Here is a 24,673-nt window from a genome sequence, read left to right on the forward strand (position 1 = left end):
AGATAATGGTATTGAACCACAGAAGTAGTTAATCTTGATGACATTGGTTTGATTCCCAAGTAGGTAGAGCTGTGCCAAGCTGTTGGAATAGTGTTTAACAAGGTACAAAACTCCTCAGGAACAAGCCACACAGGTAACATTACTGTGATTGTCAGAGTGAGTAAAATTTTACTAACGTCGCATCAGCATTATTTAATCCATATGGCATGAATCGGAATACAATAAACAAGACATGATGATGGCACCTAGTGTCTCCCTTTCTATTAACACAAGTATCTTAGAATCCATTCTTCATTCTCCACTTCGCTTCATCCAGGAAGAAATGTCTCACTAAATTTTTACAGATCATGTGCTCATGAGCTTGAAATCCACAACCTAGGGTTTAATGACTCGTACGCGTTCTACCTAGGTAAACATTCATCTGGGTATGATGACATTCAATCAACCAAGTCAGTGAGTCTGAGCAGCAGATGCATCAAGTTGCATGGGGACTTATCCTAGCCCAGAATCCCCATAGATCCTGAGTATTAAGAAGACGTCCTGGTGCTACTGGCTGTTCCCAGTTTGTATTTGAATCCAGTTGAGTATTTGGTGATATCACCACTTGCTTATCATGAAAATATATGTGACAGAACTCTTTCCGTAATCCCAAACAGGACGGGAAAAACAAATTATTGGGTGAATGTGTCCAGGGAATATATGGAAAGGATGGCTGGTATCCATTACCAGTATGTGAAAGGTACACTGTTGATAACATTAGCATGTTTAGAAAGCTGTTGCTATCAATGATGTCCATGAGTTTTGGATCCTTAGATCCTAGGTGAGAAGGAGGAGTAAATAATGGATTTCTTCTTACAAATTATAGAAAGAAGGTTGAGCAACACCTTCCATGTACTCCATAGGCTGCATGAAAGTTTCATGGTCAAGTTGGTATTTTGCAAGTTTGTGTCAAGTAATTAGTTGTTCCCTGCATTTCTCAACAAATCAACAATTGTACTTGATATTCTTGGAATGAATAGTTTCCAGCTGTCATCCTCTGTTTGAAATAACACTGCTTTCCAATTCTTATTATGTAATTGAAAGTAATTTTATCATCAGTAATGGAGCATTTGTTTGTTTCTGCAACCTTTACCAAAATGCATACCTGTGACCGAGATGTACATTTATCACTAATGGAATTACTGGTCCAGAAACAGAATGACACTTAGAGAATAATCAACCAGCTGCCGAGAATTACAGATTGTGAGTCTTGAGGGAATCAATTATGTTGGCCCGAGCCTTTATTCCCAGTAGCTCAATTTGTACGTAATATGTTACTCATTGTAACTTTAGATCCCAATTGCGTGGGTCGATGCTCATGATAAAATCACTGGATTGTCTGGTCCAGACTCGATTATTTACAGACTGCCGTCATATAGCTGAAATATTGCTGAGTGCGGTGTAAAAAACAAACCAGCCAACGTCAGAATATCAAAGGGAGCATGTGAAGCCAAGTCACCTTTGATGTTGAAAATTATGTGTTGAGTTGTGTCCCTTGTCTCATTCTGCTGATCCTAGTTTTTGATTACCTATAGTACTAGATTCAACCTGCTTTATATGATCCTTGTTTTGGCATCACCAGTGACATTTAAAACGGACAAATAACAATTGACATGCAAATTAGAATGGCTGGTTCCATTTTAAAATTGGGTGGTATGGGTAACCAGTTTTTCTAAGTCACCAAAACTTGCTGTGCAGATTTGCCTCCCTGATTCATCCAAGGGTCTACCAAGTCCTTGATTGGACCATTTTATGATCCTTGGTTTGTCAGCACCTCATCTATGCTTGTGGGTGTCACCAAGGTGATCTGTATCTTCAACCTGGATCAAGGGGGCACGGGTGGCCCAGTCGCCTAAGGTGCCGCAATTCGCTGTGCACAGTTGTGTCCCTCGGGCACGCCAGAAACCTATGATTGTTGGTTTGAATCCCGGTTCGCACCGATTATGTTTCTAGGTTTATCAGCACCATACCTGTGCTCGTGGGTTTCACCAAAGTGGTAAACGTCTAAGACCTGCATCACTTCAGGCTTTCCTCCCACATTAAGCTGACACGCCGCGATATAACTGGAATACTGTTAAAAGCGGCGTTAAACACAACTCGCTCAACCTGGATCACTTTGTGCTATCAACCAAAATGAAGCTGACATACTGTAATATATGCGAAATACTGTTCAGAGTGGCATAAAACACAACTCTCACAACGCATGTTGAGATGATCCACTTGGAGGGTGGGCCATTTTTCATTGAAATTGAGTGTATCTTGATGAGAAAATGATAAAGGCAACTTATGACAAGCTGAGTGATATGAGATTCAGATGGTTATGACAACCATATACAAAACCATTGGATCTGATATCTTGCTGGTTAGAATTTTTTCTTGACTTTTTACAAAAATGCCATTATTAATAATGCAGATTATGATCACTATTTGGGAGAACTACAATGAATTTGAGAAACACTTGGCAATTGACACTCCATCTTTGTTCTTGCACATGATACAAACTATATGCATGATCTACATTGTGAGGTGAACAAAAATCCTTGTGCATAAAAATTTAAAAATCTCCAGACTTGGAAGATGTCTGTTACTGTGAATAATTTTGATTGTTCTGGACACCCAAGAACTTCAGAAATATATTTAATCATGTGTAATTTCTGAATTACTAAATTACAAATGAAATGATACACACTTGTACTTCTGCGAGATCAACAAGTCTGCCTTTATGATTGTTATGTTTAATTCATAATATACAGATTTTCTGACCTTTGAAGATCTGGGTTAGAATAGGTCTTCAGCAACCCATGTTGCAATAAAAGGCGACTTGCTTGTCGTAAGAGGCGACTAATGGGATTGGGTGGTCATGCTTGCTGGGTCGGTTGATGCATGTCATTGTATCCCCATTGCGTGGATTGATGTGTGGATCATGTCAATAACTGGATTGTCATATAGCTGTAATATTGCTGAGTACGGCGTTAAACCCACACAAAAAAAAAGAAAAATAAATAAGTTTGGTTCAGATTTACTTAAGAATTCTTTTTTAAGACTTTGTGCTACAATTAGGTAACATAAAAAACCCAAACCAAACCACATGATTTTATCACAGCTTGCTGTTCGTATAAAATGGTGAATAATATGTATACAAATTTTTATTCTACCCCCCCCTCCCCCCCATCAAAATGGTCAATTATATTTCAGTCTTGTTTTGAAGTCATACTTGATAGGGACTGATAGGATATAGAAAAATGCAGGTTCCTCTTGGGCCATTTGTAACTTCAGAGGTTGGGGTGGAGGGGAAAGTCCACCCCAAAAATCACAAACACTACATGTAAACCATTATTTGTTTTTCTTTAACGAGCAAATCAAGATGTTATCATGGTAGGCAATGCGCATGCATACAAAAGGTCATCAGATGTAAAAAGAGGGATGGTGGATCCGCCACTGCTTCACTTTTTTTATTCATTAGTAGCAGAACTGATCTGAAAGTTTTGAAATTATCTTTGAAACCAACTAATAAATTCTGGCCAGTAGCAATGCCTTGCCTAGACTAAAATATTTACACACTGCCTTGAATTTTGTGGACCAAGGCATTTATCAAGGAGAGAGATATAGTTTATTTCAAACCCTTTATCCATGGCTACAAAACTGATCATTAGTGATCTGCAAATGGTTCCGTTGGCATGACAATCCATGAAGTGATGAATGAAAGTTTATCATACAAAACGAACAAAAAAGCTTTTAAAGACCTGAAACTTGTCATGGTTTACAACTTTGTTACACCCTGTTAAAGTAATTTGTTCCCTTGATAGTGATTTTTGGTAAATTTTGTTCATTTTATTCATTATGTATATTTATAATCATTCTGATAATTACACATCAACACAGTTGTCATTTGTTTAAAACACTAAGACCTTTAGGAAACAAAACAATCTGACAATAGGAGGAATTTTGGCATGTAATTCCAGGGAAATACACTTTGTCCTGACCTTTTTATGTCTAATAAATGATAATGAAATCCCAGCTGATTCTCACAAAAGTAAAAGCCCAGTTCTAAGCAAGTTTTCTCTGTCAGCAAGGCTGAACCTGCCTTTAACATCATTTTCAGCTGATGTCCACCTGAAACAGTGAAATAGCCATTGCCTGATCCTTGCAGTGTATATATATATTGCCTAGTTAAGCTTGCTGGTGTCAAGTCAGACTGGCACAAACATAGCTAACAACCTTTGTCACTCATCTTACTGAGGCAACAGAGATAACTGACTCTAAAAGTTCAGTTTCCACCTTTGCCCAAATCGCCTGGAATTATGGAGTGCAATCCAAATGCAGTAACAAAGTCGACATCGTTCATAATCCGCTGTAACATTCAAGTCTGGTCAAGACAATTGCTTTTCTGTAAAGATGACTTAATGTATTGGGTGGCTGGGCTCTCAGCCTTGGTACAAATGCTCAAAATATTAATCACAGGTCTGGTCCAGATATTCGTTGCTTATCAAGTATATTATATCTCATTCACTACCAAATCCTTAATGTGAGAAGTCACACTGCCATTCCACATTTTGTCATTTATTGGCTTGAATCCATCGATCACAAACTCTTCTCAAGGAGAGAAACCTGATTGGCCAGATTCTAGGTTTGTCAGCACCATACCCATGCTTGTGGGTTTCACAAAAGTGGTAAATGTCTGACGTGCATCATTTGGGGCTTTCCTCTCACATAACCTGACATGCTATGAATTGTTAAACTTAACTTGCTCACAGACACTAAAAGGTGTGTGTTTTCATAAACCTCGAGACTTGGGCACTGTGCATTCGTTGACTGACAGTATATTTGTTACTTTCAGATACAGACGAGCTGACTTCTTGAAATATCAACAATCTCATGGTCTTGTTCACTCAAATTTAGGTAGGAACAAAGTATATTTATTGCAATTGAAGACAGGTGTTACATAACTTGGAGCTGGAATATTGCTGAGTGCGGCGTTAAACAAACAAACAAAACAAACAAAACAACTTGGAGATGATGAATAATTAGTGCATTCACAATTAACATCAAGTTAAGTAACATTTATTAATGAAATGGAAAAAAAATGGATTATGAACTAAAGTGAATCCTAATTTCATGACTTTATATATGCTCTTTTGTAAGTGTACATATGAGGCAGGTTTGTTTAATTTAATTTAATTTTATTTTCAGATTTAAAAGATGTCTGTGATTATTCGACTTCAAGGCCTGCCATGGTCAGCCAGTGCATTAGATATTCGCAACTTCTTCCAAGGCTTACAGGTACCGCCGGGAGGGGTTCACATCATTGGAGGTGAGAAGGGAGATGCCTTCATTGCATTCAGCACTGACGAAGATGCAAGACAAGCCATGATGAAGACATTTCAAAGCCTGAATGGATCGCCTGTACAGCTCTTGTTGAGTAGTAAAACAGAGATGCAAAACGTCATAGAGGCAGCTAGAACAGGGCAGTCTGTAGATCAACCAGCAGAACCATCCATTAAGCCCCTCCCAGTTGAGCCAACAAGACAATATGATGATCCATACACCAGGGGCCTGTCCTCTAATGATAACCGGGGTGGTGTGCGAGATGAGTATCCTAAGTATGGTGGCCCAGATGCTCAACAAGGAATGTATGGAAACGAACAAGGTTATAAAGATAACTATCAGAATCGTCCTTCTCAAGATGCCTGGGGTCAAGGGGGACAAGCTAGATACCCTGAAGGTGGCTACCCACCCCCCGACAATAGAGCTCCATATGGAGCTGGGGGTAGGGATTCACCAAGAGATGGGCCACCCAGGGATGCCTTTCAGAGGGATACGTTTCAGAGGGATGCCTTTCAGAGGGATGCGCCACCATTTGGAGCAAGAAACCAAGGCATGCCCAATGACAGATATCAAGATCCTTTCATGCAAAACCAGCTTCCTGATCAGCAATATGTAGCCCCGTTTAATGGGCCACCGGTTTTAGAGCAAGCACCTATTAGGGCCAACCAAGAAACTCCTTTTACCGTGAATGAACCAACACCTCCTATGGACAGAAAACCAGATTTTCGCAGACCTGATCACCGAGATTTCAGGCGGGGTCCAGAAGGGAGAGAGGGGAGGGAAGGAAGAGATGGAAGGGACGGAAGGGACGGAAGGGAAGATCGGGATGGACGAGGTAGTAGAGAAGGCAGAGATAGGGAGAGTCGGGAGGGAAGAGATGGGCGTGACAGAAGAGACAGGTCAGACCGAGACAGATCTGATCGAGACCGATCAGACAGAGATAGAAGTAGGTCAGACAGGTCTGATAGAAATGATCGTTCAGAAAGATCAGAACGTTCTGATAGGTCAGACAGATCTGATCGATCTGATAGGAGACAAGACAGAGACCGAGACAGAAGGGATCATTCAGAATCAAGACGCGATTCAAGAGAACCAAGAGAGAGATCTGAAAAGTCAGGTTTTGATCAAAGAAGTTCTCCAATGTCAAGAGGATCTGCAAGGCAGCCTGATGATGTAAGAATTCCATCTGGAAGGCCTGCGCAAGACCAGTTTGTAAAACCAGAGGGACCTTTTGATGGGAATGCTCCGCCATTTACTCAGCCACCTGATTCATTCCCTCCAAATGAACCAAGACAGTTCCCTCTACGAGAAAGGGGAATGGACAGACCTAGAGAGAGATTTGAGCCAGATATGTCAAAACCATCCCGATTTGGAATGGAAGAAAGACGTCCACCCACAAGGTTTGATGAAAAATCAGATCCTGATTTTAGACCTGACCATCGAGGACCTCCCGATGGTCCAAGAGGAGGTCATCCACCTATGTTCCGAGATCAAGGAAATGGCTTTGACAGGAATAACAGGGCACCAGATCCTGATTTCCGTGGTGGCCCACCCATTGATCAAGGATTTCCACAAAGACCACCACAACCAATGCTACCACAGGGGAGAGGCAGACCGATTGAAGGGGGACCACCAGGAATGAGATCAGCTAGCTTCCATGATGATGGTTACCAAAGAGGACCAGGTGAATACCCAAAATACCCACCTGAAGAAGAAAACATGAATGCTCCTTGGGAAATGGAAGCAAGATTCCCACCAAACAATGGTCCAGGTGGTCCTCCAGTGAGATCTGTACTTCAAGATTTCCCTGAGAAACGATCTGTAAACGGTGGACAGAAAGGACTTCTTGGCGATGCTCCTGCAATGTTTACTCCAAGATTACAATTGGATAGACCTGATATGGGGATGGAACATGATGTCAGAGATATGAACCAGAGGCCTTTTATGCCTGATAGGTCAGGCCCTGGTCAATTCCGAGACCAGTTTGGGAGACACGGTGATCACCAAGACTTCAGAAATAATGACGACTTTGAGGGGCGAACCAAGTTTAGAGGTAGAGATATGCCTCCAAGACTGAACAGAGATTCTCAGGAGCGAGGTCCTCTTCGTCCATTTATGCCTGATAATGAACGCCGTCGACCTGATTGGATTCCTGATGGAGGTCATGATGGCAGATGGCCAGATGATGGCTCCTCAAGAGGCCCACCTGGCAGGCCAATGGAGCGAGACATGCATGATCACAAGGAAGGATACGAGCCCAGGGGACCTTTTCCACCGAGGGAAAGACCTGTAATGGATGATCAGAACAGGAAGAGACCAAGACAGCCAGACACAGGGAATGTCTATATCCATATCAAGAATTTGCCATACACTGTTTCTTACAGTAGTGTGCGACGATTTTTTGCTGGTTGTGAAATTCCATTTGATGGTCTGAAACTGATCAATAACGACCAGGGCAAAAGAAATGGGACTGCCTATGTTAGATTTACGAATGAGGATTCAAGCTTTAGTGCCCTTAAACGAAATGGAATGGACATGAATGGAAGGACAATAATTGTGCACCGATGTTCTGTTGCAGAGTTTGAAAAGGCTATTGATTCATTTGTACCAGATGAGGACGAGGATGAAACGGAACCATCAAAACGACCAAGGTCTGATGAACCTGAGGGACCACCTGGTTCTCTTATTATGCCTGCTGCTGGTGAACCTTTCATTGTCAAGATTTGTAACCTCCCACTTAATGTTTCTGTTGATGATGTCAAGAAGTTATTTGCTGGTGTTGGAATAATTGACAATAGCTTATCAGTGTTTATGGATTACGACACAAAAGGCATGTTTACTGGAACAGCTTGTGTTGAAGTTGGAACTGCAGATCACTACAAGACAGCCATGGGATTTGAAGGTCATCACATGGGCTCTAGAATTCTGCGTGTCACTATGGGAACGAAAGACGAAAGAGAAAAAGCTAAGTCATCTGAATCAAATTGTGATGTCAAGTCACAGCAATCTCCACATCAGGGTGACAAGAAAGATGGTGAAAAGGGACAAGGTGATGGGGATTATCCCTATGTTTGTATTCATATGGTGGGCTTGCCTACGCAAGCAACATACAGAGAACTTCGTGAACTTGTCACTGGCTTGGATGTTGCTCAACGTGGTGTGCAGATTTGTCACGATGGGTTAGGGAATGCAACTGGAGAAGGATTTGTTGAATTTACAAATAAAAGTGACTGTAAAGAATCTTTGAAGCGGGATCAGCAAATGATAGGACCTAATGTCATAACAATTAAACCCATATTGAAGTCGGAAATGATCACCAGACTTAGGAATGCAAGAAGTCTCAACACCAACCGACCGCCCGGAGGTCCTGGAGGTCCTGGAGGACCCGGAGGACCTGGGATGAATCCCGGCCCTCCAGCGAATGTCAAACCTATACCACCAGGCGTGCTGAAGAGGCAGTGGGTGTACCTAAGATGTTCTAATCTCCCTCTTCAAGTGACAATTCGTGAGCTCTTGGGATTTTTCCACCAATACAACCCTGTGCCCGAGTCAATCCGTCTTCACTACACAGGGGATGGAAACCCAACAGGTAATGCTGTTGTTGGATTTCCTACTAAGGATGAAGCATCTAAAGCAATGGCTGACCTGAATGGAACCATGTGTCGTCGAAACAACGTTGTCATCCAGCCAGCCAACTCGTAACAGAAGCACTGGTAGGTACCCCTTCGTAAGTACAATTTCTGAGGCTAGCCACACTTACAAACAAGAAAATTATCTGGTAGTGTAATTACTACTATACTACTCAACTTTTGATAGGGATGTTCACAGTGCCCAGATTAGGATTAAATTTATCATATTGCTGAGAGATTTTTGCATCCGAATAGTATTCAATATAGCCAAGCAACTTTAACTAGTGCAGCTTCATTTTAAGTCAATTTATCACAAGTTCACAATTCAATATGCTGGTATCTTCTTGTTTCATAAGGGGGCACGGATGGGCCAGTCGTCTAGGGCGCTGCTATTCGCTGTGCTGAGTTGCGTCCCTTGGGCACGCCAGAAACCTATGATTGTGGGGTCGAACCCCGGTTCGCCCCAATTATGTTTCTAGGTTTGTCAGCACCATACCCGTGCTCGTGGGTTTCACCGAAGTGGTAAAAGTCTGAAACCTGCATCACTTGGGGCTTTCCTCCCACATTAAGCTGACACGCTGCGATATGACTTGAATACTATTAAAAGCAGCGTTAAACCCAACTCACTCACTCACTCTTGTTTCATAACAGTATGAGGGGTGGTGGTTAAAGTGTTCACTTGTCACGCCAAGGGCCTGGGTTCGATTCCTGTTTCTCGTGTCCCCCACCATGATATTGCTGGAATATTGCTAAAAGTGGCGTAAAACCATACTCACTCATTACAGTATGAAATACCTCATTGTCCCTGTCAAATGTTGAGTAGTATATAAACCGTAGTGTAAGTGAAACAATGGTTACATGGAACCCTTGTTCTTGTCTCGGCTCTACCATTACCATTGAATTTGTAAATGGATTTGTGGTAAATGTAGTGCTGAGAAAGTTTATGTTATTTTGTGGGTGTCTGAGAAGTTTTAAACATGAAATTGCTCAGCTTTTGTTTTAGATAACAGGGTTGTCAATAAAGAATTCAAACATGTTAGTTTTTGACAATGGTTATTAAGCCATGATGAAAAAAGTGAATAATTCAATTAAAGTGTATTACAGAAAAGTACTTAGTCTCATTGCAATGTCTTGAATACTCTTTTCACCAGCACAGACATTAATGAAATGAAATCTGTACGACGGGATTTGTAAAAAACAACAATGGTTTTATAATAGCTCTGATTTCTAATCAAAGGGGACATTCTGAATGGGAGGTCAGGTGTTTTGAGGTGCTGCTTCTCACTGCAGAATCGTCTGCCTTAGCCATGCCAAGATCCTGGTCATGGCATGATCACAGATTCATTTTGATTTGATCATTTCAAGCGCAGTTGTGGGTTATATCAACATGATCAAAGTGATAAATGTCAGCAACCAGCAACACTGACTGAGGACTTTACTCTTGCATTGAGCTGTCATGCTCTGATATGGCTGAAATACAATTGAAAGTAGCGTGAAATGAAACTCGCTCTAGTTGGACAATCTACTGTAGATTAACATCAGAGTAGATAATCATTTGCTAATGGATATTAATCACAACACACAGGGCAAATACTAACAATTTCGAAAAAGGATCAAAAGCAAGAAATTTTCACTTGACCAAAGGACGCCTGATGTTCCTGACATTCTCAGTGTTATATTTGTCTGAAGTCTATATTACATAAATGGAATGACATGGATACAACTGCCATCGGGAATACTTGCGTAATGTCAACACTAAGGCCAAAGCATTGAATATGTGTTTATTGGAATTAACACCACCCTCTCCATTTCACAGGGGTGAGAATCTTCCGCGGATCCGCAAATTTCCATGAATTTTAGTGACCACAAATTTGTTAAAATCTGATAGCTTCCCCCTAAAAATTGACTTGTTAAACAATTTCAAAAATCAAATTAAGGACACACTTTTTGTTTCCTGTGGACACTGTTTCTGTATATGGACTTCATTAACCTTGTGATAACTCGATACATATTGATTTTCAATGTCGACGTCGAAGACATGTATCACTAGTGGCTTCCCGCCCACATGAAGCTGACATGATATAACATTTTATGACCAACGTAACGAATGTTATATTTGGGATAACACTTTCTTAGTAAAGTACAGATTCTCGTTCTTATTTGATCACACTTTACATTTGACCATCGCTGACTTTGTGTGCTGGCGATTAGGTGCCTCACCCTGGCAAGTGTGGGTTCGAATCCCGGAGGGGACTCAACCCCAAAAAACTACGAGAATCTGTACTTTACTAAGAAAGTGTTATCTCAAATATAACATTCGTTACATTTGACCACTTTCTAAAGGGCATTGTGTATTCATGTTTTAACTAGCGGTAGAACTAACATTTTTGTTCCACTAGTCCTTATGATGATAACACATAGCAAAACCCTTAAAAATGGCAAATTGCTACTGGTCCTTATGATACCTTAACTATTGGGCAGTTTGACAAGGACTACAGGACTAGTACCAACTTCTAACGCGGATAACTGAAATACTGTTCAAAGCGGCGTTATACCAAACTTGCCCATTCACTCACTTGATGAGTTATATAAGCAGTGATAAGCAGGTACCTAACTAATGACTCTGCTTGTCTCAAACTGTGGATCACTTGATATGTAGAGACCCTGGACTTTGAGGTAAACTTCATTAGGGTGAACAACGAACCATACTTTGAGTGCTCAATACTAATTTTTATAAAATGAAACCAACATTGATATTGATTTTGTATGAATCTAGTCAGAAACAAAGCCTGTTTAATAAGTGTGACTAACCACTAAGCACTCACGTGATGATGTCTAAGTCATTTATGTCATCTTGAGTGATTTGGATACAGCAAAACCTTGAGTATTACGTCAGTATTTCACAATTATGCTTTTCCATAGTAGTGTTTTGCAGACTTAGAACAAAAAGATAATTATGTTTACATGTTTATGGATGAGCCTCTCTGTATCTCTGTATCATCACACACTGTGACATGGACTGATTCTTCCACAGTTTACCTGAGCCCGGCTGGATTTCAGTTTATATTCCACTGTGGTATGTTTCTGGTGTTTCCTGGCATGATATAGCTGGAATATTGCTGAAGCGTAGAACCAGATGTCGTGCATTAACCCAACCATGTGACAAGTTCTTCTAGACTGTATTAAAGACACAATTTTGACAGATCAACAGAATAAATTCTTGCATTGACAATTTTCTTGTAGAAATATATATAAAGCTCAATTGTGCAATGTGTACCTTAGGTTCATCTATTCATTGGCCACACAGTTTATAACTGTTTATTTGTGACCATTTAATTGGGTAGATCAAATACTTGGTTAGTTTGTCATGTATATTGGGAAAACATAAGTGCTTGTGGTATATAAAACGCATGATGATAACTGTTCTTAGGCAGTGTTTGAGCAACATGTATTATGTATACTGAACACAATAGTTAGGGATCATGAAATACTGTTATATACAGTACTCATTTAAAGAAACCGAGTCATCTCTACAAAAAAAAACCCCAAAACATCCCCCAAAATACTCATGATCGGTAATTTTTCTTGTTCAGTATATTTACTACATGTAAAATTGTTAGTCATTTCACTAATTATTATTTAAGAAGTAAATAATAGTAACTGTTTTGTTTTATCTATGTAGTTTAATGTGTTTTAATCTATCAAGGGTAGAGATTTCAGACAGATTACAAAATATTTTACTTACTTTTATTTTAGTTAATGATTGTGGCTTTTAGATCAGGTGCCATTTTGTCATTGTCTATATTCCCATCCCACACTTACAAAATGGAAGCTTGTCATATAGCAAGAGGTTTGACATGTTTGTTCTCTAAGCTGAATGAAATTAGTAATTTGTTAAAACTGAATCGTTAAAAAGTTATCACTTAGGCTTTTGATTAGTTGAGTAAACATTATGGTAAACTTCGTGGTTAGTAAAGTAAGATTTCTTGCAAAAAAGAAAAAAGCTTAGGGACCCACACACACACTGTTATGTTGGTGCTTTGTGCTTCCCACTGGTTATATGCAGGACTGACAAAGAGACTCTGCTCTGAAAAGTATGTGCCTACAGTCCACACAGAACATGCTATTGACGAATCATCATAATCAGAGGTATTGCAACTTTTGTAGAAACTATAAAAAAATAAATTATATATGTTTCCTAAATATTAGCAATATGGCAAAATCATATACCTTGCATCTGAATGACTGCTGAACAAAATGTTGTGATATTTTACCAAGGTAATGTTTTAAGGAATATAATAGGAGCATACTGTCCACTCGACATTGAACAGACCACATTACACAGTCTCCCCGCGTTTCAATAAGAAACTAAGGGGCGGTCGGGTAGCCTAGTGGTTAAAGCGTTCGCTCGTCATGCCGAAGACCCGGGTTCGATTCCCGACATGGGTACAATGTGTGAAGCCCATTTCTGGTGTCCCCCGCCATGATATTGCTGGAATATTGCTAAAAGCCGCGTAAAACAATACTCACTCAATCAATAAGAAACTAAATGGATCACACTGGATCAGTGTTCAGGCTCTCTAAGCCGATTGCTTGCCCCAACTGATTGCGACATTGCTTGTGATATGTCAATGGTTCATCCGGTCCAGACTCCATTATTTACTGGCCACCATGTTATTGCTGGAATATTACTGCAACCCCAGACAACAAATAAGTAACAATGTAACAGTCAGTCATATGTGGTACAAAGACATTTAAACCCTATTAAGCCATCCATTCCTCACTTTAATAGAAACTATTTCACTACCTACATTCTACATTCAGCCTTCTGAGAACATATCTGGTGAGCATCGTTAGTGCCTTGGCACTGTTATCAGATATATGTTGGTCATAGTAGATATGAACATATTCGTATGGTAAGGATGTTGATATGACGACCAAGATGATTAAACAAAATATTAAGTTTTCTATATTATATAAAACATGTATAAATATTACATAAAAACATAACATTAGTGCGAAATGAACATAAAAATACTGAATCTGGCTGCTTGGGGCAGTGGGGTGCATGACAAGTCCAAGAGTTACCGCCATTCCCATCTCTCTGTGCTTGGGATTTTCATTATTTCACAGAATACAATTATCCAGGGATCCATGAGTAGACAGACAGAAAACACAACAACTAAGAAAATCAGTGATTTTTGTTCTTGCCTCTGAACAAATTGGGGTCGGCGTGGTAGCCTAGTGGTTGAAGTGTTACACCAGAGGCCTGGGTACAATCTGTGAAGTCCATTTCTTGTGCCCCCGCCAAGAAATACACCCAACAGGAAATAAGAGAACATAAAAGTAAAAATAGCCACTATGTGTTCTCCCTTATGTACAAATGACAGATTCTTGTCATTGTAATAAAGGTTCTATACTGACTGGAGAAAATGAATCCTTTGATTAACATGCTTAAAGTAAATTAGCAAAACAAATCTCAAATAACACTGCCATACTAAAAGTTCCAGATGCACCGATTACCATGGAGTCTCAAGTCACTTGTTTCTTCCTATCAATGGAGTTATGACATGTATGACTTGAGAAAATTAGAACAAGAGTACCCATGATTCATTGTTAGAACATGTTGAATATTGGAACGTTCTCTGTGTCTGATTCATCACTTGGGTTTTCTGAACTGATGAAAAAAAGGCGCCAGGGTATGGCTTGTACAAACTTCTAAGAAAAGAAAAAGAAAACACCAAATCCCGTGCTTCACTATGGTTATTTAATTTAAATGGTGCCTATTTAAACACATTTCTTTGTACATGGCATTAGGAAACAGGCGTAAAATATCTGTTGCTGGCATACGGATCTTGAAAAGGACATCCTAAAAACATTGTGATTTATCAGCGCCTCTGTAGCCTTGTGGTACACTCACTGGGCTACAGATACGAAGGTGGCAAAGGTGGCGATCCTCGGGAATAAAAAGAAAATATTTGTCATTTGATTTTACATTTCATTACATGTTAGAATCTGAACCGAAGTTGTATAAATAAAATACCCAGGACATTATATAAAATCCACCAGATATTATAACACATTATATTTGAAATATGACTTGAATATCCTATAAAATTCCGGGGATATTATATAAAATCCCAGGGACATTACAGCGTCCCTGTTTGAGATTTAACCCGACCAGAGAACAATAGGATGACGTCACTGGAGGTTTATAATCTGAAATAAAAATCCTTAATATTAGAGACATTATGGGAATCCTGGTTGGAAAAGGTCCCCAGCAACCTGTGCTTATCATTCATAATAGGCGATTACATGGATTGGATGTTAATTGTGTCGCCATACCACAAAGTTCAACTTCTATTATTATTCAACACAAGTATTTAACAACACTATTCTGCGGATCTGAAAAACTGTCGTTGGATATAACAACCAGAGTTTCTACATTTCCAAAAACAACTTAACACTGAAGGACATTAAACCATGCGGTGCTAAATTTAACTTTTGCAACAACAGCATCAGGCAGTCATTGCTTTGATACCTTGAACAGTCGCAGACGTAACGTGTAGGTGAGACAGCTCTGCCGAGACAGGTGCAGTCCGCAGTACTCAGTGAAGCGCTTGATCCTAATTAATTCAATCACCGTGGCTGTGCTGTCGCCCGCGACCTCCGCGAAAGTAATTAAAGTGCTTTGTAAAATCATCCCTGCCGAGAGGGGCCAAAATCCACCCAAAGTTGTGACTGGCGGGTCGCGTGTGCATCGAGGCATCCGTCTTCCTTTTTTCACACACCCTATTTTCGAACAGTTAAGACATGTCAACATGTCATTCAGGACTGGATACACTTGAAAGTGTGTTGAAAATTGAAAATTGAAACCAAATTTTGTGTGTTGGGTTGTGAGGTTTTCAGTATTGTCAGTTATTGAATCATTGTCAAGTAAGGAATATTTATGACATATTGACTCATGGCTTCACAGGTGTTTTTGTTGCAAAGTCAAAACAATTAATTCTTTTGAATAAAACCAAACACAAGATACGGATATATGCTTATTAGCATCTGATAGAGGATCACAATATTTTGCAATGCACAAGGCCCTATTTCGATTCAAAGCACGATATATTGTATCATTCTAAATTTTGAATTCAGAAAAATCTGAAGCAGCAATGTGTGGATTGAAGTTCACAAATAGAACAAAAAAGGATGCTGGTACAACATTGTATTTGACGGAATTACCATAATTAATTAACATGGTGTAACTTGCGTTGTCAATAAGATGAGACCTGACATTAGGCACATGTAGTCAGCTGATCCAGTCGAAGAACTCTCAAGTGGTCTGCTCACCCAGTCAAGGAGCTCTCAAAATGTGATGAAATGTCATTTCTTAGATACCCGAGACAGTCAAAGCTTTTATGAATTTCCTCATTCTCTCTCCAATGTCTCTTTTGTTGAAGACAACACTGTATAACACTTTATAATAATGATATACTTAGAGGTGTATATTTTATTGCTGCTTCTTCTTGGCAGCTGATGGTAAATAAGCCACACTCGGTTACCTCCCTTGAACGCACATGAACGGCTTCCCCACCAATTCCAACACATTTCTCCTGTTTTTTATATCTAAATAATCGACAAAAATCGTGTTATAGTGTTCCTCAAGCATTTGCGATTCTAATGATATAAGTTTTATTACAAAATTCAACTCGTGAAGTTTGCAGTTACCAGTTGAAATTACCCTACTATTTTACATGATTTTTTTTAACATTTTCCCTTTCTATGTCAAGATTACTGTTAATTGTTTTTCAAAAGTACATTAATACAAACATAATGAATGTATGTTACTATTTGTGTCTTTCTTCATGTAAGTTAACACTTTTTTGATAACAAAAGGGGAGAAAATGTAAAAACAGGCCAAATTGAATTTCTACACAGAGTTATGGGAATTGAATTGCCGCGTGGGCAAGAAGCCACCCTGACTGTGCAACATAATGTTCACTCATTTAAATGTATAAAATGAAACACATGATAAACGTCGCTATTTCAAATCACCTGATATACTGAGCATAACAAAATGATATTGTGATACGTATCGAATAAAGAATAAACCTCAATTTACCAATATACCAGTAATACACTGCATCCTCACAAAGTATTACCATGATAATTGGGATATGCCAGTAACACTGATACACCAAACACATCTTTTAGATAAACAGTATGAAATATCTCATTATCACTATCAAATGTATTATTTCCACTTAAGGCCTCTATTATTCAAGTGTTATTATATTCTATTTCTCGAGTTCTTTTGCTGGTTATATTCTGATAGTTTAAGTACCAAGAAAAGTTCATTTTAATATTCATAATCATAATCATAATCATGATAATACTCAAGCTTGTCGCAAGAAGTGATAACAGAATTGGGTTGTCAGATTTGCTCTCTTGTTTGATGCATGTCATTGCAACCCAATTGCTCATGATGTCAGTCGATGCTCATGATGTCAGTCGATGCTCATGATGTCAGTCAATGCTCATGATGTCAGTCATTGGTTTGTCTGGTCCAGACTTGATTTACAGACCGCTATCATATAGCTGGAAAAATATTGCCTGGTGTGGCGTTAATAAAAAAATAAATCTGAAACAGACAGGGCACAATCAATGACAACTGAGACCTGAAGATACACAAACATATCACAGATTGTGACAATATTTTAAGACTTGTATCTCAAGTTGCATTAATCCTTGAACATTACACAAGATGTTTCGAGCGCCAGATACCAAGCTTGTTGTGAAAAACAGCTATGTGGATCGGTGTTCTTGCTGTGTGACCTAGTTTGTTGTGTATGATTGTACCTCAATTGTTTGGACTGTTGTTCATGCTATCAACTGATGCATTTCTTGACCCACACAGACTCATCATTATCATTATTTACAGTTGAAGATATAGCTGGAATATTGCTGAAAGTATAAACATTAACATACACTTCTAAATGAGAAATATTTTGATAAAAGTTAGAGACCTACACCCTCCGTGAACAGTGTCGCATAAATATAAGACGTCATATGAACAGAAATGCAAAGTACATACTCACTACCCATTACTACCAAAAAACATAGAACGCAACAGTTAGAAATGTCAAAAGTGGTTAAGGTAAAATGTTCAATTTTCAAGCATAATTTCAGTCGGTGTCCACTACCCCAAGTTTGTCTTTCAGCATAACCAAACAGTGTCAGCTTCCCATTTCTAAATTGGTCACTTTTTTTTGGTTAGGACTATCTGATACTGACCATGTATGTACACCGATTGAAGAGGGTAGATTTTGTGCCTACATTGTCACTATCAAACGACCACCAACATCTCCTCTAAGCAAGATCACACATGTTACATGATCATGTGATCAAGCTCCAGGGCAGTGTGGGGCTTCCAGGTCCTATGCTTTTCTTGAACATGTTGAAAGTCAAGGCTGACAGCACAGTCCACACCTTGGATGGATGCACACAGTATTCAACAGTGGTTTTTCTGCTCATGGACCACAATTTTCATCAGTATTGATAGATGAGATTTGACTGGCAGACTACAAAAACATTCTCATTCCATATGATTGGTCCACAATAGCCTACATGATCTTGGCATTGTTGTAAATGACACCTTCAGACATTTAACAACCGACACAACATTCTAATGCATGCACCTTCACACCACTGAATATGTTACTTTTCAAAGGGCTTATTCATGGATAGTAATTACATTTTGCGAATATCCGGGGTAGAATAGGTCTTCAGAAACCCATGCTTGCCCTAAAAGGCGACTATGCTTGTCGTTAAGGCTGCTAACAGGATCGGGTGGTCAGCCTCGCTGACTTACTTGATGCGTGTCATTGTATCCGGATTGCGTGCATCGATGCTCATATCAAACACTGGATTGTCTGGTCTGGATTTCAGAAAGCTGTCATATAGCTGGAATATTGCTTAATGCGGCGTTAAACAACAAACAAACAAACATTTTGCTCATTATTTCAAGAAATATGTGATTGTTGTCACAATTAACTAGAGGGGTGAGGGTGGCCCTGTGGTCTCAAGCACCACAATACTCTGTGCAGAGTTGCTACCGCCTTGTTGCCAGAATCAGCTGGTCGTGGGATCAAATCGCAGATTCACCTGTATGATGTGATCCTTGATTTGTCAGCATCATACCCATTCTCTTGGGGTTCCTCAAAGTGGTAAATGTCCATGACCTACATCACTTCAGGCTTTGGCCCACACACAGAGATACAGCTGAAATATTGTTCAAGGTGGACATATACACTGTTCTGTCACACATTAAACCAAGAGTTTTCAACAATTGTAGGTGACTATTTTTTTAGTGATGCTTGCTATGATGTTGTATGTAGGTAACATTAAGAGTAGCAGAGAAATCAGTACATGAGTGTGTGGTACTGATTTTACAAAAGAATTCGGAATGAGTAATTTTGTGAGGGATTCTGACAAGAGTTTTGTAAAATCAAGATAAACGGTTGTATTTTCTTTTAATTAACCACACTTTTGATTAGCCAAAGTAAACAAATTGTAAAGAAGTATTGCCTTGTATATTTAAGACCGTATGTATGGTGAAACTGATCATGCTGATAGGGTCAACCTGACAGCAACAGTGGCACCGTTTGTCGTTATTGTGATTTCATGTTTAATGATGTCAACAACCCTGTCTGTACTGTATCAATAATGGTAATTATATTCTGTCAGTGCTGCAGAGCATTTGAAATCATTATTACGCCAATATCTTCTGTTAAATATATTCTAATAACTTGCTAAAAACATTTTGAATTGGATAACGACTACCTTAAGCAAAAGGTTTTTTACAGTTTAATTTTCTTGGATGACGAACCAAGTCAGCAAATTATTTCAACCTTTACATGCTACATTTTCAGGCTAATATGCTGATATTTATGTATACTGCTCAAAAGAAGTTAAAGGACTCCTGATTATTTCATGTTGCTGTTGTTAATCTGTCATGGCATATTAATTTGAAAGAATTGGGGGTTCTTTAACCTCTTTTGAGTAGTACACCTAAATAATCTTATTGTGTAAGTTACTCAGTATTACCTTCCTCAATTTGGTTCGTGTCTAGGAGGGGCAGTGGGTAGCCTTGTTGTTATAGCGTTTGCTAGTCACGCTGAAGACCCGGGTTTGATTCCCCACATGGGTACAATGTGTGAAGCCCATTTCTGGTGTCCCCTGGACGTGATATTGGTGAATATTGCTAACAGTGGCGTAAAACCATACCCCCTCGCTTACTCATGTCTAGCATCTCAAGAAGCATCGTCATGACAGTGGAAGGGGTTTATGAAATACACTCAAGCTCATGCAGAAGAATATACTTCGTTTTAACATGTTGGAGTTGCTCTTCCTTCACCAAGATACAAGACAATGCGAGTTTGGATTGAGTCACAGGGATAAATCACAGTTCAGTTCAGCTATTAAAAGTGTTCTCGTTTGTCTACTAAGCTGCTTATTACAGTGATTCTGCTCATCTAATTACACACTCATGTGTGATCATGAGAATCAAGAGCAGAAGAGTCCCAGTCACCCCCTAAATGATTATTTTGAAAACATTCTAAGTATGCTGGGCCTTTGTTGTATCTGACTTGTGGTGGTTTTAGGTCAAAATACCCCTGCTGTACCTCATGCCTGCTCAGAGTCCCGAGAAAATGTGGATGTGTGCAAGGACCTTTTGACTTGGCTGGTTGTACACCTTGTATGCCATTGCACCGGATGTTGTACGATGTCAGTTGTGCTTTCAACCCCTGGATCTCTTGACCTTGCCCTCATTATTTACAGGCCACAATAATATAGCTGGAATATGGCTGACTATAGTGCAAACAGAGGGTCGGAGGGTGAATCAGTTGAGTTTGGATGGCCATATTGACAGCTGAAAGTGGATTGTAATTTAGCTCTGTGACTTATTGCAAACTTGTGTGTCTGCATACCTCAATGCTAGTGTGTGTGTGTGTGTGTGTGTGTGTGTGTGTGAGAGAGAGAGAGAGAGAGAGAGAGAGAGAGATCAAATTATCAGACAGGTTGACAGTTTCAGATCTGCTTAATCAGCAGATAGCTCACATAGCTGCAATAATGCTGACAAAGGTTTTGAAACCCATTCACTTAGAGTTTACACCTTCACTTGTGCCTTTGCAACATGCAATGGTTTCAAACACACATACATGTACACATAGTGAACATCACCATATATTTCATGTAATATAATACTTAACATTACCTTTGAATTTTGTCTTCCATTTGTCTTGTTTACAGATAAGGTATTGAAACCTCTTGAAGATATATAAACAGCAATTAAGACATTGACTGTCATATGTTTTGACTTAGGGACATTGTCCTTGACAGCAAGTCCGCGTTGTTGCAGTAATAGTTGGAGGTAGTTTGAATCCAGCCATTCACAGAGACGACATAGAAATTGTCAAGAAGTGCTATTATGAAGAGAGAAATTGACCCCTCACCAAGTCAGATTCGTCCAGAACAGCTCATCGGAAGATGCACACCATCTCTTCATCAACACTTCGAACACAGAATCAGACAGCGGGTCATTTCATGTCAGTTCCAGTCACCAAGATGGTGAATGGAAGTCAAGAAGAAACAGATCATTACATTACTGCTGACAATAATTAATACACGCCAGTTAGAGATGTTTCAAATTGAATTACCTAATGTTCACTGTATTATTTCAAAACGACAGAACACATTTCTTCAAATTAAGTGTGGTTATGCAACGTTAAAGGAACGCTGTGTTGGTGTTACTTAACCTCAATCAAGTGTGACGATGCTGAATTGAAAACTGTTTTAGACGTTGTTAACCAAATGTTCATTGACTTGTTAAATATTCCTTTGTTTTAAGTCTGATGTTTTATATAACGATTGGTGATATTTGATTTTATAACCGATTTGTAAATTTGTAAGCAACCTTTGAGGTTCAAACAACACAAACGAGGCTATGATTTGTACTGTGTACAATGGTAAAGAGCGATGACGGAAGCTTCTCCAAATACACAATGGCAACCATTGGACTTCGTGCAGTTACATTACGCACCAAACGTCTTGAGGAAATAAGCTCACGAGACTAACGGAAAGGTACATTCAACATGAATTATAAATCTCAAATTTATGAAACCCAGAGGATCACATAACTATGGTCAGCTCTTTCCATTTGGCTGCCTTTCTTTTCGTCCGTCGTCCGTCGTTTGATGTCTTCGCAACGACGTTTCTCGCGTGAAAGTTGCCGTGGACTGAGAATATATAAAAGACGTCAAGTACTATGCACTACAAATTTCAAACTTTCCATCAGTATATGAGTAAAGATGTAAAATTCATGTTTTACATTTGCAAAGCTATTTGAAAATGTTAATGGCACAGTTACTGATTCATGTGTTGCCTGGGGCGGTCGGGTAGCCTAGTGGTTAAAGCGTTCGCTCGTCACGTCGAAGACCCGGGTTCGATTCGCGACATGGGTACAATGTGTGAAGCCCCTTTCTGGTGTCCCCCGCCGTGATATTGCTGGAATATTGCTAAAAGCGGCGTAAAACCGTACTCACCCACTCACTCATGTGTTGCTTTAAAAAGTTGCAAGTGCTACCGAGAAGGCAACACATACATGCTTACACCAAAGTGACCGACACTGGCAAATGGGAGTGAGTGTCGCAACCAGAGAAGTTGAAAGCGAGAGTAGAAACATCTTTATGAAGTGCCCTTTCCGTCTTGTGATGTCTGACCTTCGAACCAGGTTTCTGAGAATACATGTAAATGATCTGATGATTCTAGTAGAGGAACAAACAATCTGTCAATATATCCTCGTTTTTTAAAGATACATCAAGATGATTTTAAACGCGTGATAAAATTTATTGCAGTTTTATAGTATATTCCATATTCGCAATCCCTGAACCCATTGTTTTCGATCATGGAGTGAAATAGAAACGTTGTCTGGCCAATGTTATTGAAAAGCAAAACTGTCTCGCATCATTGAATTTTTCATTATTTCATTTTACGTCTTCATTTGCGACTCTGATCCTTATGTTTCTTTTGGTCCAGAATAAGCTAGTATATTCATACAATTTTGGTATAAAGATTCTGCAGCCAGAACCTTCACAGGTCTCATGATGTTACTGCAATTGCATAAGAAGTAAACAACTATTACAATTCTGGTTCTCGACATACTACTCAAAAGAATATAAGGACCACCCGATTCTTCTGTCGCTATAGTTAATCGGTAATTCCATGACAGATTACTATAGTAATGTGAAGGAATCAGATGGCCCTTAACTTCTTTCGTGTAGTATATTTTGTCAACCTGCCACAAACCAGCAACCCTACATAAAATGTGTTTCTATTTTATGAATATGTCCAAGAAGGAAATCGACGTTGATCAAGTAATGCATATACATGTATGTCCTAAATACTGACACACTCAGCTTGGCCGTTTCTGCAATGGAGGTCAACAGATTTCAGGCATCGTTCTTGAGCAGGTAATATTGTCGTCTGCTGCTCTCCACGTGCTGATATCCCAGCAATGTTGTCATCATCTGCTTTGTAAATACATTTCATAATGACAGTATGTTGAGTTACATGGGATGTTTTGTAGTGTTGGCACAGTGCACCCTATTATCATTTCATCATGTACAGGATTTAGTTTCATAAAAATTGTGTTCGTGAAGCTTCAGAAAAGACATTGATTCTTGCAGCTTGTTCTGATTAAAATTTTGCGGAAATCATTACGCATGTCTTCGTGTTGCATTCTATATTGAAGGTAAGTATATTTTTTAAAACCCACACTGCTTATTGGTCGATGAGCTGAAAAAACACCCCGACATTCGTAAATATAATAATGGCTTTCAAAAACACATGTTGATGATATAGTCGGAATCGTATGATGGAGTTTTTTTGTTTTTTGTTTTTAAATCTTTTTTATTTGCAGATGCCTAGACGGTAAACTTAACTTTCGTGCCGTTTTCTGACGGGTGTTAAAAGTAGAAATACTGCAGGGCAATGTGTCGAAGTCGTTTGAGCCAGAGATAACTTTACGAGTCTGATATGTATCTGCCATGTACATATAAAACTCTCACTACCATGCTAATTACACATTACCTACCAATTCATATTCAGTAACGTTGTTGCGGTAGGAGGACACGTTCAAGCGAGCCCCAAAATTAGAATGGAATTTGTGAGTAATAAGAAAGAACACACCTTATCCCGAGTTTTCTGTGAAATCCAGATTGTTTGAGTTTACTTAAGTTCAGTGACTTGCAGCCAATTTCTCAGGTAATTTACGTTAGAGAGACTATTTCGTATAATTTGGTGAAGTACGTCTACGATGGTTCACAAAGGTCGACCTGTCTTCCCATGACTGGCTAACCTCAAAATGATTGCAGATTCGCAGATCAACAAAATTCAAGATCGTGTTACCTTATTTTGTTTGTTACCTTATGTACAGAAAAGCAACAGTGGAAAGCCATGAAAATACGTTAATCCGCTGACCTGACGACCGAGTCTACGAATCGTATAGGCAACATTAGTTATTAAGTTTATTTTGTTGTACCTCCATTGAAGGTAAGATCCCTAGCAATATTTGCTGATCATAAGACTGGACTAAACCGGGTTGGGGGACGAGGCCATTCGTTTGAAAG

General features: G+C 39.3%; 1 protein-coding gene across 2 annotated transcripts in view; it reads left to right on the plus strand.

Moving 5' to 3' along the window:
• Positions 1 to 23,764, plus strand: part of LOC124143904 — a 33,490-nt gene extending 9,726 nt beyond the window's left edge. Inside the window, exons 2-4 of one of the 2 annotated variants that reach the window (XM_046513093.2) lie at positions 4,877 to 4,938; positions 5,230 to 9,077; positions 21,297 to 23,764. In XM_046513093.2, coding sequence (XP_046369049.2) covers positions 5,239 to 9,066 — 3,828 coding nt within the window. In that variant the 5' untranslated portion in view covers positions 4,877 to 4,938; positions 5,230 to 5,238 and the 3' untranslated portion in view covers positions 9,067 to 9,077; positions 21,297 to 23,764. Of the gene's footprint in view, positions 1 to 4,876; positions 4,939 to 5,229; positions 9,092 to 21,296 lie in introns of both variants that reach the window. The other variant, XM_046513179.2, reaches the window with a different exon arrangement.
• The last annotated feature ends 909 nt before the right edge of the window (positions 23,765 to 24,673 follow it).

The sequence above is a fragment of the Haliotis rufescens genome, unplaced genomic scaffold (assembly GCF_023055435.1).
Source record: "Haliotis rufescens isolate VD_foot unplaced genomic scaffold, xgHalRufe1.0.p SCAF_17, whole genome shotgun sequence".
Lineage (NCBI taxonomy): Eukaryota > Metazoa > Mollusca > Gastropoda > Lepetellida > Haliotidae > Haliotis > Haliotis rufescens.